The following is a 19,233-nucleotide window of genomic DNA, read 5'->3' on the forward strand; positions in this document are numbered from 1 at the left end:
GATGAGGAAGAACAACGCTGGGTAGTACCTGGAGGAAGGGAGATTTGAGTAAAATTAACTCCAACCGCGGAAAGAAAACAGCATTGTTCTGTCTCCATCCTTACAAAAGTGCCTGCCAGGTGGTGATCAGGTCCTTTAGTGGCTAAAGCCAGTTTCAGGGTGGTGCCCACTGGCTTTGCCAACACCACAGAGGTCTGAGGAAGCCTTGTTGTGAATTTGATACCAATAAAAGAGCTGATGAGGAAGAGGGACGGGGAAAGCTGCATGGCCTGTACTCTAAAATGCAGCTTTGAAACAAAAAATAAAAATCAATCTGGTAAGTACCTGCAAATCGGGTTCCTCTTGCGCTGCATAATTGAAGTTTTGTATCGGCTTCCTTCGGAGAAACTGCAGGTCCATTTCCTGACGCGCAGCTCTCCTGCCCTGTCCTTGCTGGAACAAAACTGTGTTACAACTCGCGGACTTTGTCTTTTCTGAGTTGCCTTCTCTCCTTGGAGTGAAGACATTGTCTCCAGGATTTTGGCAACGAGCCGCTGAAAAGCCAAAGAGCTGAGATAAATGTGCATTCTGTGAAAGGCGCCTCCAGCCGCCGCGGTTCCGGCTGTTCCGTGGGGAGCAGGGCTGGGAGCTGTTCTCCAGGAACGGCTCTGAGAAATGTCCCCCCAGAAGGGCCCAAAACTGATGCTGCTGTTACAAACAACTTCAGTCTGTGTTAAAGTGACCAGGAACTGTGTCCCAGCTCGACTAAAACTTCTCACTTCACATCCTTTGCTCAAGATAATTATTTTTCTTATTCACAGTTTAGAGGAAAAGAAAGTTAAGTTCTTATTACCAGTTCATTATGGATTATACTCACTTTGCTGCCTTTCAAAATGGTCTCTGAAGTTTAGATTTCTGGGTGGTTGGTGGTTTTTAGCATTCTCTGTGCCTCCAGAAGTGTCCTTTTTGCCAGTATTAATTTCTGGGTCGGAGAGTTCAGGGGCAGGGGAACACCCGCAGCCTGCAGCGAGGCCGGGGAGGCTTTCTGTGGGGACTGTGAATTTGCTGAAGAGCTTTTTGGCTCTGTACTGGGTAACGTTTGAGAAAGTGGCAGTAAAACACCCAGGGTTTGCCCAGTTACATCCTGTGAAGTAAATTGCATGACTGGGTGTTGCCCTGTGTTGAGCAGTCGGGCAGCTCAGAGGTTGCTTTTCATCAGAGATCTGAAAACAGGCAACCACAGCCCAGTACCTGGAAAAAAATCTTCTGGTCTTACCAGAACGTGTACAATTATTTCCAGTGCCTGGAAAAAATTCATCTGGTCTTACCAGGACGTGCGCAGATGGGGTGAAATGGGAGAGTTCAGAAGGAAACCAAGCTGCAGAGTTAGGTGGAGCGCTCCACACCTGGGTGCAGGTTTTGTTACGGGCTGTGTGGACCAGGGACTCTGCTTCTTCAGAAGGGTTACAAAACTAGGAAAATAGGAGAAATCCCCTACTTGCTTTTCTGGAGTTGAATATAGGACATGGGAATGCACTCAATTTTCTTTACGAAAATTTGTTGTCTTTTGTAATGATACTTTTTTGCCTCTCACTTTTTGAATGTTTGTATTTTGAATGGTTGGTTTCACAAATAAAATATTAGCGGAGACTCAAAGCTAAATGTTTTTAAAAGAGAGAATTTGGGGGAAACTGCTTTGCGGTGACTCATTCCATTGGACTAGATGTGATTATGAAAAGGTAAATAAAACTTGTGGATGCTCCCAGCAGCGAAGGCTTGCTGCAGATTTGTTCACCATATTTTAAACCACTTGAGTTTTGAAGCCATAACAAGCACTGCCTGAGCCGGAATGTTTTCTTGTGAGCTTGCTCTGCAAGGTGAAATCCCAAACTGGTTTGGGTTGGGAGGGACCTCAAAGATCATCCAGTTCCAACCCCCCTGCCATGGGCATGGACATACTCCACTACACCAGGTTGCCCAAAGCCCCATCCAACCTGGCCTTGAACACTGCCAGGGATGGGGCAGCCACAGCTTCTCTGGGCAACCTGTGCCAGTGCCTCACCACCCTCAGAGGGAAGAACAGTACCAGTCAGTGTGCTCGGGCTCCTGGAAGGCCTCTGGTGACCAACTAAGAAGTATCAAAACCAGCTTGGGGACAAATCATTTTAATTTGTTATCGGTTACTTTACAGAGGACAACGAGAAACAAAGCCAGATCTTACAAACACCTTCCTCTACCCCTCCTTTCTTCCCAGCTCTACCTCCTCCCCTCCAGCAGCGCAGGGGGACGGGGAAGAGGGGGAGGGTTGCAGGTCAGTTCATCACACGCCATTTCTGCCACTCCTTCCTCCTCAGGGAAAGGACTTCTCACACTCTTCCCCTGATCCAATGTGAGGCTCCTCCTCACAGGAGTCTACGAACTTCTCCAGCATGAGTCCTTCCCACAGGATGCAATCCTTACCCATCAGATTGCTCCAGTGTGGGCTTTCCCCATGGATTCATGGCTTCTTAGGGCACAGCCACCTGCTCCAGCGTGGGGTCCTCTCCCACGGTCCGCGAGTGGGTCTCTGCTCCACTGTATCTCTCAGGGCTGCAGGGAGGCTGCCTGCTGTCTCACCACGGGCTGCAGGGCAATCCCAGCTCTGGCACACCTCCTCCCACTCCATCCTCACTGGCCTTGGTGTCTGCGTAGCTGTTTCTCTCAGATCTCACTCCTCTCTCTGCTGCAGCCGTGCCAGGCCTGACCGGCTCAACAAACCTCAGTGGTCCTGGCAGAACAAACTCTGCCCAGCAGGCACCCCCCTGCCTCCTCCCTCTCTTCACTGCAAGTCCCACATGGCTCAGGTTCCTTTCTCCCCTTCTTAAATACGCCATTCACAGAGGTGCTGATTGGCATTCGCTCAGCCCTGGCCGGAGCCCAGTTTGACCAGTTTTGGAGCCTGGGAAGCTTCTTGCATCTCCCTTGCAGTGGCTGTCTCTGCAGCCCCTCCCCTGCTACCAGAACCCCAGCACGGAATGTGAGGGTTGTCTGTCTGATAGCAAGGGGTCAACTGTCTTCAGAAGGGGAAAAACATCAGTAAGTGTGGTCACACATCCTTGTAGCTGTACCTGAGGGTCAACTGTCCTGTCATCCTTTATGAAGGTCTGAGTCTTCACTGTCATCTCTCCTTGAGATGGACGAGCAAGTACAAGAGAGTCCGCAGGTCTCCACTGTGTCTGTTTCCACATCAGGAGAAAAACCTATTTCCTACATAAGAGGAAATTTAGTGCTAAAAACGTGGTATCACAAATTTCAACCTGCCACCACCTAGTGCAAGCAGAGTGCCAGGATGCTTTGAACAGAAAAATTTGGTTTTCCACTCTACGTATCCAGCTCCTCTCCAGCAGCATAACGTGCCAGGTTAAAAAGTTTTGGAGTGGGGCTGTTCAGCCTGAAGAAGAGAAGGCTCCAGGGTGATCTTATTGCAGCCTTCCAGCACCTAAAGGGCGCCTACAGGAAAGCTGGAGAGGGACTTTTTACAAGGGTGTGTAGTGACAGGACAGCGAGCAACGGCTTTGAACTGAAAGAGGGGAGATTTCGATGGGATCTGAGGAAGAAATTCTTCCCTCTGAGGGTGGTGAGGCACTGGCACAGGTTGCCCAGAGAAGCTGTGGCTGCCCCATCCCTGGCAGTGTTCCAGGCCAGGTTGGATGGGGCTTTGGGCAACCTGGTGTAGTGGAGGGTGTCCCTGCCCATGGCAGGGGGGTTGGAACTGGATGGTCTGTGAGGCCCCTCCCAACCCAAACCAGTCTGTGATTTTATGATTCTATCAGACCAGATCTGCAGCCTCCCCAGCCCAGTGCTACCAGGAGTAACCTGCCTGCCCCAGCCCGCTCTTGTGTGAACGCCGTGGAGGCTGAGCCACGGCAGGACAAGCACAGGTGACAGCAGCCACACTCACACTCGAGAGGACACGTTTAACTAAAGTGTGAAAAGCAGCCGAACTCATCAATGCACCACTCGTGCAGCAGTACGGCAGAGGGATTTGAGAAGTCACCACAAGGCGAGCTGGGCCGGCTGTGTGGAGACAGGTGGGATGTCTCCGGATGCCTGAGCATCCCACCTCAGCCTCAGCCACCGACGGGCCCTTCCTCGGGTTCAGAGCACACCGTGAGCCCTCCTCTGCCAGAATCCATGGCACTCAAGTTGGGGACTGAACTGGTGGGGAGCAGCACAGGGGAAAGGGACTTGGGGGTGCTGGTGGACAGCAGGATGGCCATGAGCCAGCAACGTGCCCTTGTGGCCAAGAAGGCCAGTGGCATCCTGGGGTGTATTAGAAGGGGCGTGGTGAGTAGGTCGAGAGAGGTTCTCCTCCCCCTCTACTCTGCCCTGGTGAGGCTGCATCTGGAATATTGTGTCCAGTTCTGGGCCCCTCAGTTCAAGAAGGACAAGGAACTGCTGGAGAGAGTCCAGCGCGGAGCCACAAAGGTGATGGAGTGGAGCATCTTCCCGATGAGGAAGGGCTGAGGGAGCTGGGTCTCTGTAGCTTGGAGGAGACCGAGGGGGGACCTCATTCATGTTTATAAATATGGAAAGGGTGACTGTCATGAGGATGGAGCCAGGCTCTTCTCAGTGGCATCCAACGATAGGACAAGGGGAAATGGATATAAGCTGGAACACAGGAGGTTCCGCTTAAACATGAGGAAGAACTTCCTCCCAGTAAGGTACCAGAACACTGGAAGAGGCTGCCCAGAGAGGTTGTGGAGTTTCCTTCTCTGGAGATGTTCCAAACCCGCCTGGACGCGTTCTTGTGTGATCTGATCTAGGTGGTCCTGCTCCGGCACGGGGATTGGACTAGATGATCCTTCGAGGTCCCTTCCAGTCCCTGACATTCTGTGGGATTCTGGGATTCACGGCGTGTTTCGGGCCCGGAGCGCACGGCCGCCCGCCTCAGCCCGGGTCTGTCAGCAGCGGCCGCTCGCAGCGAGCCCGCGCTAACGGCCGGCGCGCGGCGGGCCGGGGGCGGGAGGGGGAAGGCGCATGCGCGGAGCGCGGGCGGAGGGGGCGGGGGCAGCGCCGGAGGCAGCGCGCTGGGCGGCCTCGGCGCATGCGTCAAACTCCGGGCGCCCCCTCACCCCCCCCGCACCGCCTCGTGTAGCAAAGGGCCGCCCGCGCATGCGCCAAGATGGCGGCGGCGCCGCGTGGGGGAGGGGCGGCGGGACGCGGGCGCTGAGGGCGGCGGCGCGCGGAGTCCAGCGCCGCCGGCGGCGGGGGGGGGAGGGCGGCACCGGAGAGTTGCGGCGCGGAGCGGAGCGGCGGAAGGGAGGGAGGGGAGGGGGGGGTCGCGGGTTCCCGAGCATGCCCGAAGGGGCGGGGCGTCCGCCGCTCGACGCATGCGCGGCGTGAGGCGGGTGGGAGGCGCAGGGCCGCGGTGGCGGCGCTCGGTGCGGGTAACAATGGCAGCGGCGGTGGCGGCGGGCGGCGGGACGGGGCCCGGAGCCGCGGCGGCCGTGGCGGTGAGCGGTGGCCCCGGCTTGGCGGCGCTGTCGGTGGCGCGGCGGAAGGACGGCGGCCCGACGGGGAAGTTCTGGGAGAGCCCGGAGACGGTGTCGCAGCTCGACTCGGTGCGCGTCTGGCTGGGGAAGCACTACAAGAAGGTGCGGCCCGGCGGGGGCGCGGGGCGGCGCGGCGGGACCGGGCGCGGGGAGCGGAGCGGAGGGGAGGGGCGGCGCGAACAAAGACCCCCGTGGCGGCGGGGGGAGCGCGTGCCCGAGGGGGCGGGAGTTTAACGGCCCCTCTCGGGCTGTTCCGACGGCGGCGGGGGGAGGTGGGGGGGTCGTTGTCCTCCGTCAGACCGGAGGGAGCCGGGGCGGCCCGGCGCAGCTCCAGGCGGTGCAGGCCTGGGAAGGGGGGGGGGGGGAGCCTGGCACGGGTCCCCGTTCCCCCGGCGGTGCCGCGGCCGGTTCCCCGGTCCGTGTTTGCACCGGGGCGAGCCGCAGCGGTAACTTTCTTGTGCGGGCAAGTCCCGGCTGCGCTCGCCAGGATTTTATACGGGTTTCGCGCAAACCGCGCCCCCGAAGAGTCGGTGTGTTTAAAAAGAGGTAAACAACACAAAAAAAAAACCCAAAAAACCCACAACAGCCGTTCGTGCTGCTCAGAAGCGCGTTGCACCGGCTCCGGTGCTCGGTAAGAGCTCGGAGCGTGTTGCTCGTGCAGCTCCTCGGCGGCGTCATTGCCCGCTGGATATTGCCCCTTGTGCTCTTCCTCTTCCCTGCAGCGTGCTGTGTTCGCTGCTTCTTTGCGTTCAAGTGTTTTTTTTTTTTCCTGTATGATGATTTCTTAACTTTCTTTCCATATCTAAGCCGTGAAAAATTGGATTGGGATTGGACTAGATGACCCTTTGAGGTCCCTTCCAATCCCTAACGTTCTGTGATTCCCTAACGTTCTGTGAAAATTACCTGAGGTGAACTTTCCAGAAGGCAAATATATCTGGATAGACAGCTTTGTAGCAATCCCAGGAAGAGCATTAGCAGGGGCAAGGCGAGATCCAGGGGAGATGCTGGACAACATTCCAGGTGCCTTAATCTCTGTGTTTACCCAAAACTCGCAGTCCGTCGCTCCGTCCTTCGGTAGGTCTGGTGGTGGCACCCCACGGGCACGTTAGCTCGTCGCTCCATGGGTGCCGTGGATCGGGTTGTTTGTGCGGCAGCGCTGTGAAGCGGGTGTCGGAACTGCGGTGGGTGGAAAACCAGAACGTGTTCCGAGGGGCGTTTTACCGGTCCTGCCACATAGCGCAGCCGCGTGCAGCCGAATCGGCGCCACGGGACGGAGGTTGTCGTGCGAGCGAGCAGCTCAAGCTCTTTATGTTGATAAGGAAAGTGTAACGTAGAAGTATCTCTCTAGTTTTTCTCTTCTGGGGAGGAGCGTTCTTTCATTTAATTTGATTTTCGTAACCAAATACCCACAGGAATACAACAAACTTTGGGAGTAGCTTTGAACTGGCAGCTGCCACTTTGCAGAAGAGCAAGTCACTTTATTAAAAGCATTAATGGTCGTTGTCCCGTGCTGCTGTGAATCAGAGAATCCCAGAATGGTTTGGGTTGGAAGGGACCTTCAAGACCATCCGGTTCCAACCTCCCTGCCATGGGCAGGGACACCCTCCACTACACCATGTTGCCCAAAGCCCCATCCAACCTGGCCTTGAACACTGCCAGGGATGGGGCAGCCACAGCTTCTCTGGGCAACCTGTGCCAGTGCCTCACCACCCTCAGAGGGAAGAATTTCTTCCTTATATCCAATCTAAATCTCCCCTCTTTCAGTTTAAAGCCATTGCCCCGTGTCCAGTCACTACACACCCTTACAAAAGTCCCTCCCCAGCTTCCCTGTAGGCAGAACTATCTAACCGCACTGGCTCCCGCCTTACTCGCCTGGCAGGGCCGCTTTCCTGTAGTTCAGGAGTGGGAGCTTTCCTATGGTATCCCAAAGAAAAACTCCTTTATTATAATTGGTTTACACGGTATTACTGGTTGTAAAGATTAGGTGGTTATATTTATTTCTCGAACTCTAGAAGGTAATTAGAAATGGGCTAAGAGGAAGTCTTTGCTGGGCAAGTGAATTTCAAAGTACTGCTGCGTGAAATCCTTTGAAAAAATGGAAAATTGTTTTTGTTTTGGGAAACAAGGAAACTGATACTAGTAGTGATTAAAGGTGTATCCTTAATACTCTTTAGAGTATTTCCATTTATGGAAGTGTTAATTCCTTTTTGATGTGCAATAAATGGACTCTAGTTCATCTTGTGTCTATTTTCATCTTGCTGTAGGTGCATGACTCCTCTCAGAAAAGTGCACGGTGATTAGAGCTGACTTTTGCCCAGTTCTTACTCTTAAAAATGGATACGTGTGCATCTCGGCAGTGGTGGAGCTGTCAGCTGTAGTAGGTGGTGTGAACAGCTCTGGGAACTCCAGGAACATTGGGGACCAGTTGGAGAGAACCCCGAGAGCAGCAGTGAGCTTGGTCAAGGATCCAGAAGTCATGATGGGCGAGGAGAGAATTAGAGAATTGCAATTAAAAATCTTTTCATTCTCGTCTCTAGATTAGACAAGTCTTGAAATACTTGAGTTCTCTGTGTCTCTAGAGTGTAACTCAAAAAGAAAGAGGTTTAAGTAGTAGGATCGAAACTCTCACTGGATCTTGGAAAACTCCTTAACAGGGAGGAACGGGCTGCCTGGGCAGCGTGGTCCATCTCTGTCAGAGATCTTTTGCTGATAAATTCTGTTGGGCACCTCTGTGGGCGTTGTAACCCCGTGTTGCTGGGAAAGGACGTACTGTTTTCCTGAGACAAAATTCCTGGACCCGTTTCTTCTTGGGTAAAGCACTGGCAGTGAGGAAGACCCTTCCCTGGACGTGCAGGAAGATGATGTGCACTGGGAGCTTGCGCTGGGGAGGGGAGGCTGTGGTGGTTGAGTAAAGGATGCCTATAACGATGGAAGGAACACTGCGGGGGCTATTAGTGACAGCAAGCATAGTGACAGAAAACAAGATTATTTATTCCAAACTTCCTCCTGCTCCCTGTTTTTGTGCATGTGTGGTGCACGGAGGTCATCTGCTGCTGTTTCTCTGCACTGGGGGTCGCAGGAGGTCCCCTGCTTCGTCCCAGGCCTTGGACCGCAGCACGGATGTCTGAGCCTTTCTTCCCTGTGAGCTGGAAGCGGGTTCGTGCCGTGGTTCTCAAGGCCTGGGCGATGCGACGGGCTTTCAGAGCGTTCGGGTAGACTCTGGTGACATCGGGGTGTCCACCACAAGTAGAAATGCAGAGGTCAGAAGTAAACTGGGCAGTTCACTTTTTACTACATTGATGCTCAGTGATCTTTCGTGTGTTTTTAGGTAGTTCCTCTGGCATTAAGCAACAAATCGCTCGTGTTAAAATGGCTCATCATAAAACAGAGTTATTTCTTGTATTTAAAATATCTTCCTGAGATAGTTTGGATTGATTGGGGTTTTTTTTTTGGAATATGCATTAGGATGTAGAAACTAACATTGGCCTTACAGCTGTAGTCAGTTTCCAGTGTCCAAGACGCTTCCCAGTATTGAACATCCAGTTCAGTATATCGCCCGGTAGGAGCTTGAGCTTCTCGGCGGCTCTGAAAGCTCTGCCCTGCCCCTCCAGAACAGCAGGCTGGAAAACTGATTTTTTTTTTTTTTTTTTTTTTTTTTTTTTTTTTTTTTTTGTGGGGGAAGAGACAGGGAGGAGGGTGATTTTTGATTTTTAAAGAACAGGTGGAGTGTTGCCTTAAAGGGTGAGTTAGAGGAGAAGACAGCATGGGCTGTCCGTATGGAGTGTGAGGAGGTGGCACCTGGAATTCTGGGCTGGTTGGTGAGTATCTGGGACCTGCTTGTGCTGCTATCAAGTGTAGGATCATAAGTTTTCTTTTCACGTTAATGGGTCACGGTGCTGCGGTCAGGCGTTGGACTGATGCCGGTGGAGCAGGCCAGGCAGCAGCCTGGCATCCCTTTCTGCTCTTCTATTAATACACCACAGCCCGGCAGCACGCAGGGACGAGCTGCTTCTGGGCAGCTGGTAGGAAATGGCAGTTGTTACAGCCGAAGATGTCTGTTTGGGGCCCACCTGCTTGTTCACCACAGCCTCCAGGAGCTGAATTTGGAGGATACATACTTACAGAATCATAGACTAGTTTGGGTTGGAAGGGACCTCACAGACCATCCAGTTCCAACCCCCCTGCCATGGCCAGGGCCACCCTTCACTACACCAGGTTGCCCAAAGCCCCATCCAACCTGGCCTGGAACACTGCCAGGGATGGGGCAGCCACAGCTTCTCTGGGCAACCTGTGCCAGTGCCTCACCACCCTCAGAGGGAAGAATTTCTTCCTTAGATCCCATCAAAATCTCCCCTCTTATCTTCCTGCTGGCTCTGACTTCTCCTGTCGGCGCGAACCTGATCAAGTGTTTCTTCTGACTGACTTTGATTTGGTCTGGGGAGGATTTTCTCCGTGTTTGCAGCTCCTTTGTGTTCTCGCCTTTGAAAAAGGAACGAGGGTTATAACCTAAATCAAAGCATTTCGGTGTTGGTTTTCTTTTCCCTGTTATTCAGTGCTCGGAGCTGAAATGTTCTTTGTTTCGGGGGAAGGAAAGGATTTTGTGCATCAGGGCTACGACACCGAGCTGTAATGTGGTTATTTGAGGTCAGTAACCACATCAGAACTGGTGTATGAATCTGTCCCTTACGTCTGTGACAAAGGGTTTCCAGTGCAGTTGTAATGGCAAATCTCACTGGTCAAGAGAAGTGATTTCCTCCGCTAGTGGCTAATGTGTATTTTTGATTTATTTGGGTTACTTCTGGCCGTACGTGTTGCTTACTTCAGGCTGTGGTTTCATATCTAATTAACATGGAAATGTTAGAAGAACCTTTGGTGTGTCAGCACTCGAACAGAACCCTCTGTCGCCAAAGCTGTGTGTCTGGGAACAGGGCGTCGTTTCTGTCTTCTGGAATTTGCAGTTTAAAAACCCTTATTTGCTGCAGAATCATTTTCTGCTCCTGGCTGTGGCGGAGGCTGGTGGGAAACGCGCAGAGATGTGACTCCGGTCCTCCATGGTCCCCTCAAACCTGCCGTATCCATCAGGAAATCATCTTGCTGATTTTGCTGCTTTAAAGAGCTGTTTGTAGTGCTGGTTAGTGTGTGTGAGTGAATCAGAGGAGTTTTTTGTTTCCGTTTCAAGGTTTTTTTGTCCTTATTGTTTAGGGGGAACCTCAGACAAAGTAATGTTTCCTGTAAAGGAAAAAAAAATAAAATTGCAAGATAGTGGCAGTGCAGAATAGAATCAGGGGTTCCTAATGTTATCTTCCGTTCTGACAGCTCCTGGCTGTCAGTGCCTCCTGTGGGAAGTAAAAATGGGATGTGCAGTAAAGGCATAAGTGCCTGAAAAATTTCACGTGTCTAAGAATGCCCTTTCCCAGTGTGATGGGTTGATGTAAAGGGGTTCTGGTGGCAGGAGAGGGGATTTGCTCCCTGTGACTTCCCTGGTTTCAGAACCATGTCAGACCCAGTATATTCTCATGTTTTTGTGTGTTTTTTTTTTAAAAAAATACAATAAGTCAGTACAAGAATAGTACCTCTTCTGCATTCAGTTTTTTGGCCGGGGTTGCAGCACCGGGTGCTCTAAGGCACCGTGCATCTGGGTTGACTTGGTCACTCTTGCTTACAAGTGACAAAAACCCTGCTAGAAACCCCTGAACTTTGACTATTGCCTGATTTATTTTCACTTTCTGGTTTTGTTGGCTTGGTTGTGTGAAGAATTAAGTTCCTTCTCGAGGTGCCTTTTCCATTAATTACCTTCCCATGGTTTATGGCATCCTCAAACTAGAAGCTGGGAGAGCCTTAGCTCTGTGGAGGGTGGGATGTGGTTCTGTTCTAGGTGCCCTAACTAAGCTGTGAGTGTAAGCAGACCGTATGGCTTGAGAGGTGGGTTAGTGAAATTGCAAGTTTTTTGGGTTGGTGGCTCTTTGTTTTGTTTTAAATGATGGCCATGAGCATGGAATTGCTTTATACTTCTGTTTCGCCGTTAGTAGAAGCCCTCAAGGCTTGCTGTCTTGTTGCATTTTATTAGTGCTTTATTAATTTAAAGTAGTATTAACCTTGGTGCAAAAGGCTTTAAGGCTTTTAACCTGTACCAAAAAAGCAAATGTAGCAGTACAGAGGTTTTTTCCTATTAAATGAGTTATAATGGTTGTGAGTGTTTTTCTCTGTTCAGTGTTGCCAGTTGCTGCTGTGTGGCTTCAGAAAAAGATGGGCAAAAACTTCTTTTGCATTTTTTTTTGTCTTCCGGGAGTATGCCTCCCATGCAAAACTAAAGGTGTGCTACTGCAATGTGCAAATCCTAAATCTGTAGTTTAGCAGGTACCTGTTTTGCCTGCACTTTTTAATTTACATTTGTTTGATTGTGTTATAATTGGCGTAGCTGAACTAAAAGCTCAGAGTTTTAGTCAGATTTGAACAAGGTGGTGGTGCAAAGGTTGAACGTGCAAAACGATGGGAGCTTTAGGGCTACCCACCTGTGATTTGCTGCGGTTTTTGCATGCCCTGGGTGTGATAGTCACTTATTTTTAAACTATACAAAAAAATAATACAAGATAAATATTTATTAACAGCTTTAAAAATACGCAGCCCTGCCTGCATTTTGGTAATCAACCTTCATTTTTTAGCAACCCTTGGGACACTGATAAAAAAGGGTTCTGGCAAATTTAGCAATTATTCTGTGCCTTCCTGCTGGAGAGTTTTCCTGCATGTAACAAAGGCAAGAGAGCCGTACGCTTCCCGCTGAGCTGCAGCACCTGGTGAGCTAATGCAGAGGCTGGGACGGGTTTTTAGTAAAGATCTTGGATTACCCAGGGCATCTGAGTGAGTCACATGCTCCGTTTTGCCATCCCGTCTAAGATCAGTAATTCCAACAAAGGATTGCTTGAACTGCTCTGGTGAATTCAGCTGCAGCACACGGAGCTTCTCGGCCAGAAATCACAAAGAAAATAGTTGCTGGCTGAGAGGAGCGTGAAGGTCGAGAGGTTTTCCAAAGCTGAAGAGCAAGAAGTCTTTATCTTCCACTAGATTCTAACAGCAGTAAGGACTGACTTATTGCTGCTTCGTATCTCCGTGGTAGCTGATAAGGGTTATGAATTGGATAAAATTGCCACGATGGCCTGCCTTTCACGGGACGAGGGCTGAGGAAGACGCAGCTTTGGAAATTTAGCCTTCAGTTCTTTATAGTCTCATGTTTCTGGATTAGGCTTTATACACAGGGCAGGACGCCTGGGGAGACTCCCAGCTATTTGTGTCCTTTGGGTCGTGACAGTTTAATTTCTCAGGTATGTCCATCTGCCCCTCGACACGTGCTGGAGGAACGTGCGTCTCGAGGTGGGCAGATACCGTGAAATTCTGATGGCAAAGGCAGTGCCTTCGAAGGGTCTTCTGCTGTGTAGATGGTGCTTTGGAAAGCTTGGGTAGATTCGACTGCCATTTAGCACCACTGCTTTAAACTTTGAGGGTTCTGGCTCTGAAATTTTTTTTTTTTAAGGGGCTTTAGAAGAATCTAATTTGAGGGCAAAGCCAAGGTTTGTGGTTCGTAGTGTTACCCAGGTAAATGCCTCTGGGGTAGCTAATAGTACTCCATATTCTACGTGAACAAGTAATATTTGTTCTACTCTTGGAAGTCTTCTGGCACGGTGAGGAGATTGCACCCAGTAAGGGAATAGTGTAATATTAGGAGTAATGAAAACTCAGCAGCCATAGGAGGTTTTTTATAGTCCATGCTGTGATTTCCTCCTTTTACATACGTGCATTTTATTACAAGTATAGCCTTGGGAAATCTTTAGGTTGTGGCACAGGATGGCAAATGTAGTTGTCTGGGTTGGGTTTTCTGTTTGTAGGTGAGATGCTATATAGAACCCAGCGGATGCTCTTGGGATGAACGTGTGGTGGTTGATTACAGGAGAAGCTTGTAAAGTCGCTGTAGAAAGCTTCGTGTATGTGTGGGCCAGAATTAGTCTGCTCCTTTATTAGCAGCTACAATCAGATGGAAGCAGTTAATCTCTCTCTGTAAAACACCGGCGGCCGTGGTGAGCGGAGGGTGATTCACAGATTTGTGCTGCGTTACAAGAGTAAAGCTTGAAAAACGTTTGTGCTGGGTGTTCCTCCTGTGCACACCCCCCCTGCCCCCAGCCACACAGCGATCTCTACATCTTCAGCTGTGCTCTGTGGCTGGGAAAGTGGTCTGGGGAATTAGTAAACCAGTCTTTGTGTTTTATTATCCTCTGTCCCAAGTAAGCGTGTACTTTTTGTCTTTCAGTACGTGCAAGCAGATGCTCCTACCAATAAAACGCTGGCTGGGCTGGTGGTGCAGCTGCTGCAATTCCAGGAAGATGCCTTTGGAAAACATGTCACCAATCCTGCCTTCACAAAGCTTCCTGTGAGTATTGGGGTTAACCTGCTATTACAGCGACGTGTTTTTGTTCTTCCTCCAGTATCTGTGCTGCTTCCAGGGGGTTGGGAGGGCTGCACTTGGTCTGGGGCTTTTGCTGGTGCATCCTCTGGAAAGGGTGAAACAGCACATTCCTCCTTAAAAGCAGATTTTTCCAATGTAATACATCTTACTTTCAATGCATTTGGAAACGATTTCATCAATATTGTGGAAAGGTTTTAACTTCTAGTAAAAGTCTTGTAGACTTGTAAATTTTAAGTCGAATGTCTTTGTACTGATGCATCCTAAAGTGACTGAGTAACATGCACTTTCCAAAACAAAGAAGTTTGTCAGGCACTTCTGTTGATGAAACATCAAACTTGTAACGCTGTCAATGCTGAAAAATGGCTTTACTGTGTTCTTTAGGAGCACATAGTTACCCAATTAGTCTGGGATAGTTTTCCAGTCACTCACAATATTGGTACACAGAAACAATACCGACATTTTAAGGGTTTCTTACTTAAAGTTCAAACTTGGCACATCTTTAGCAGTAGTACCCTAGTGATTGTGTTCAGAGATCAGTCCTGCTGCCTTGGAACCCTGCCTGCCACGAAAGGATCTGAACAACTGGTAGAGGGAAGAGGGATGCAGTGCATGGTAAGGACAAGATAGCAAAGGGATTTCAGTTGTGAAGGGTAAGGACTGCAGCGTGGTATGGAGCACCCAGTTGGCTCATTTAGGGTGGGTTTTGTGGGCCAGGACAACTGTTGTACACGTGTACGTGAGCATCGTGGACATCAGCAGGAAGGTCTTTGCTTATCTTTGCTTTGATTATGATGTCATAAACTGAAGCTGTTCTGAAAAAACTGTTGAAAGTATGCCTATGTTCTTTGGTCCACCACTTACAAAGTAGTATCTTTTATTTCCCATGGAAGCGGGGTTGGAACTACATGATCTTTAAGATCTCTTCCAGCCCAAACCATTCTGTGATTCGCTGATTATTTTACGGTGATTTTTTCTTTTCCCCAGACGTTTTGCGTGTGTAACTTCTTTTGTGAAGAGTGAATTCGTGCATGTTTTCTCCAGAAGAGGGATTTTCAAACTTAGCTTTTGAGTGAATCTCGTGGTGCTTAGGAATGCACAAGGAAGCAGCACAAGATGTCCTTTCAGATGTAGCTCACCATCTCTTCCGTTCTGATCACCTGTTATCTCAGTGGTGATGGAAAGCTTTAGAGGCAGAGGCGAACTTTTGCAGTGCTTTGTTTTGATGTGGCAGCGTAGACCATAAAACTGTGCCCGTATTCAACAAGCTGATAAACCATTTGAGTGCCCTCAAGTCTTAAATCAATTTGTCTTATCTTAAAAATGGGTAATAAATATTTCAGTGGCATTGTAAATATGTTATTCCCGTGTTTAACTGTTCTTGCTGTTTGGAAGGTCTAATCTGGTCAAATTTGCTCAGCTTGAGTTTACAGCAGTAAACTCTCTGCTCTCCATTACCTCCAACAGAAGACAACTCATCAGTGCATCTTCCCTTTTTTTGTGTTTATGAGAAAATGCAATGTGTACTCTTAAGACGAGGTTAACTGTCAGGTTTTTTTAGACATATAATTTAAGATACTGGTTCAGGCTGCGAAGGAAGCTTTGTTTTCCAACCTCTGCACTTTGGAGACGTGGAGAATACTGCAGTTTTACCAAACTATGTCTGACTTGGAAAGAGAGGTGGGGGCAAAGGGATGTCTCGAGTGGCACTGCTAATCTCCAAAAACGTATTGAAAAGTTAGTGCAGACTCCCACTGAAAAGAAACAGAATGAAGCTAAAAGAGGCTAAAAGTTTGTAGTTACCTTAGTGACTGTTCGATATCACCGTGTTCCTGGCAAGGGAGGGTCTGAAGCTTCAGAGAAGGTCATGCTTGTGTGAAAGAAGCAAACCCTGAACCCTCAAAAAACTCTGTGTACCTGCAGATGACTGCAGGAGTCCTCAGTTTGTGACTATTGCTCCCAGCTGCCGTTAGCGGCCCGTTCCTTGGGCGATGCTCTTCTCCGTTAATACGCGCTGCTGCAGCGTTTCCTTTATCCGTGCAGTTTGTTGGAGATGAAGTGTTGGTCTTGAGAACTGTGGTTGTTACAGAACGTGGGGACGTGACTCACCAGGAGCGTTGATGGGAACATGTCAAACCAAGGCTGTGCTTCCAGTTCACTTAGAGCCTTTATATTTATTTTCCAAGCAGCAGCCAGCGTATCTCACCCTCATTCAAGCATCTGCCCTCCAATGCTGGAGCAGTCAGTGAGAAAGGGAAGCTGGCCTCTTCCATCAGTATTCGAGGTCAACCTCTCTGACCTGGACTGTGTCCGAGTCACTACAGACTGTACCTGTTGAAATAAGGTTCAGACATTTCACTTAGTGCTTCCAGTGGATGAAACAGACCTTGCATTTGAGAGGGGGTTGTTGATTCTGGGTTTAAGCTCCTGCTCTTGGCAAGGATGCTGTACAGTAGAGGGTCTGTGAATAGGTCCAGAGTAAATGAAGGGCTGTTACAGCTCGACTTCTGTGCATGTCTTCTGGTTATTGCTTCTAAATGCATGTTGTCTAACCTTACTGGTGCTCAAAAAAGAAAATGTGAATAATTTCATTTAGTTTCACATGCTTGAAATACAGGCTATAGTAGGACATTAAAACTGTAAGGCTGGTTGATCTTAATTGCCCTGTTACGATGGATTTTATTGGGTAAAAATGTTGAAGGGAATCTGGTTTATTGACAGCTGCATCTCTTCTGCAGAACAGGATTTGTCTAATCGTTAAAAGCAATTTCCTTTTGCGCTAGTAGCAATGACCACAGATTAATAAAGTGTCAGCAGACTCCAGCAAGTTCTCCTTAAAAAAGTGACTTTTATCTTTGAGAGGGATCTGTGTCCTGTTTTTCATGGTTAAGTATTGGCCGAACTCCCTGTGTGTGGCAGTAAACCCCAAACTTTCCAGAGTCGCAGCGACTGCTGGTGCTGCCGAGGGCTGCTGGATCGCTGAGCCCCGTGCCGGGCTGCAGGACTGCCCTCCAGAATTGTCCCAGTAATGCCCAAAGGTGTGGCCTTGTCACTGAAAGATGTAACGTGGGCTACCAATGGCAGCTTGGTGAAGGTGAGCTTGAAGTAGGGAACATTGGGATAACAGTGGGATCAACAGTTTCCCAAAACGCGGATGAGACGGGCTTTGCTGCAGTGATTTCGTTTGGTTGTGTGACGTGTCCGGCACATCAGCAAAAAGAGAGAGGTCAGTTCAGCCTGGAGAAGAGGAGGGTCTGGGGTGATCCTATTGCAGCTTTCCAGTACTTAAAGGGGGCCTACAGGAAAGCTGGAGAGAGACTTTTTCCAAGGGTGTGTAGTGACGGGACACGGGGTGATGGCTTTGAACTGAAAGAGGGGAGATTTCGATGGGATCTGAGGGAGAAATTCTTCCCTCTGAGGGTGGTGAGGCACTGGCACAGGTTGCCCAGAGAAGCTGTGGCTGCCCCATCCCTGGCAGTGTTCCAGGCCAGGTTGGATGGGGCTTTGGGCAACCTGGTGTAGTGGAGGGTGTCCCTGTCCATGGCAGGGGGGTTGGAACTGGATGATCTTTGAGGTCCCTTCCAACCCAAACCGTTCTATGATTCTGGATGACCATATGTACGTAGGACAGCTGAAGATAAGTAACAGCAACTTGTGTACTAGCGCTGCAAAAATACTCCTTACAACGAGTCGTCTGGCTTCACGTTGAGATTATTTTGTAACAGCAGCAGACGTTTGCTTGCGTGTTGTAAACCAACGTGTGTACTCTCGGAGCCAAGTCTTATGGCAATAAAACCCTTCAGCGTGTTAAAACATTTTTGTTGTCCTTCAGGCTTCTGATCAGGGACTGCTCCATCCAGAGAGGACTCAAGTTTGCTAAGAACAGTGCTGAAACACGTGCAGCGTGTAAACGGGCGAGTACCGTACGGCAGCTCCGAGCTCTTTGTTATCTCCATGTGCGGTAGGGCTCTGAGCAGATGGCAGACCAGGAGTGGTTCTCTTCTTGTTTAATGCTTATGAAGGATCTTTTTCATGTTGTTCTTGGTCGCTGGTGTATTTGATGTCTTGCAGAACTGCTTTGCTTTCCATTAGCAGCTCCAGAGCCAGGGAAAGCAGCGTTTCGTTTAGATCCCACGCTACTGTTTAGCTGCCTGGCTGCGGAATGGATTTTAAAATGCTCATCAGCAACGCCCAGACTGCCTGTAATTTGGTGTTTGTTCTGTGCTAGAAGATAGTCCTGAAGTGTAATATAATGGACTTGAAAGAAAAGGAGATGTTCTGATCAAAAAAGTAAGATAGAAGCTAGATCAGAAACGTTCCTAATGTAGAAAAACTCCTCGGAAGGCTGTTGCCTGTGCGGTGTCTCCGGCTTTGTGCCTTCTCTAGCTCCAGGAGAAGCCAACTTGCAGAACGCTGCTGGTAACCACGGCTCAGCCATTAAACAGCTCCCCAAATTCTGTTTTGTGAATGATACAAGTTTTTTTGTTTTAACTGAGAAGCACAAAATAGACCCATCTGGGTCTGTATGTTCAGTGTGCGTATGGAAGAATAGGTTTCACCTCCTATTCCAGGGAGTTCTTGGACATCTTACTCTTGAATGGAGCAACATCAGAAGGGGTCAGCTTCAGCCTGCTGTTCTTTCTGTTACAGAAGCTTAGTTAGGTGATGGATCTGCCTCGTTTTGTCATGCCAGTTTAGTGTTCGAACAACTTTCTTGAAACATATTTGAAGTTGTCTGGAAAACGGACCTATTTGCCCAAATAAGCTTTTTCTGAAGTCCTCCTGAGCCTATCTAAAAGTTGCCAAGAGCAGGTCAGCGCTGTAGTCAATAGGAAGAAGTGTTCCAGGACAGCCGCACTTGTGTGTGCTTGTAAACAAATATTTATATCTTACAAGAACTTTAAAAAAAAAAAAAATCTCTTTTTTGTGGTTCAGTCAAATTGATTTATCAGTCATATTGGAAAACAATCTGTAACTGTAAAGAGAAGGCCTGGTGGATGAAACAAGATTTTATTTGTTTTATTGACATGTCATATGTTGCTGTCTTTGTCACTGGTGAGTTCATAGTGCTGTTGCATATATTTTTTTCTTCCTGTTCTAAGTTCTACATGGAGAACCTCAGACACCCTGTGTGTCAGTACTCTGCGAATTATGCTTGAAATAGATTCTGGTGTTCCTTTCTTTGGTCCTGGCTTCAGCTGAGCTGTCCAGTTGTCTTCCATTTGTGCTTTGTCCCAAGCACAAGTCCAGGCTGGGCAGAGAATGGAT

At 49.2% G+C, this 19,233-nt stretch overlaps 1 protein-coding gene across 2 annotated transcripts in view; it reads left to right on the top strand.

Annotated features, from left to right (window-relative positions):
* Positions 1 to 5,351: 5,351 nt before the first annotated feature.
* Positions 5,352 to 19,233, top strand: part of SMARCC1 (SWI/SNF related BAF chromatin remodeling complex subunit C1) — a 100,834-nt gene continuing 86,952 nt past the window's right edge. For both annotated transcript variants that reach the window (XM_086614436.1, XM_086614435.1), the window contains exons 1-2: positions 5,352 to 5,615; positions 13,813 to 13,932. In XM_086614436.1, the coding sequence (XP_086470562.1) occupies positions 5,352 to 5,615; positions 13,813 to 13,932 (384 nt within the window). The remainder of the gene's footprint in view (positions 5,616 to 13,812; positions 13,933 to 19,233) is intronic.

The sequence above is a fragment of the Tauraco erythrolophus genome, chromosome 7 (assembly GCF_009769465.1).
Source record: "Tauraco erythrolophus isolate bTauEry1 chromosome 7, bTauEry1.pri, whole genome shotgun sequence".
NCBI classification, from domain to species: domain Eukaryota; kingdom Metazoa; phylum Chordata; class Aves; order Musophagiformes; family Musophagidae; genus Tauraco; species Tauraco erythrolophus.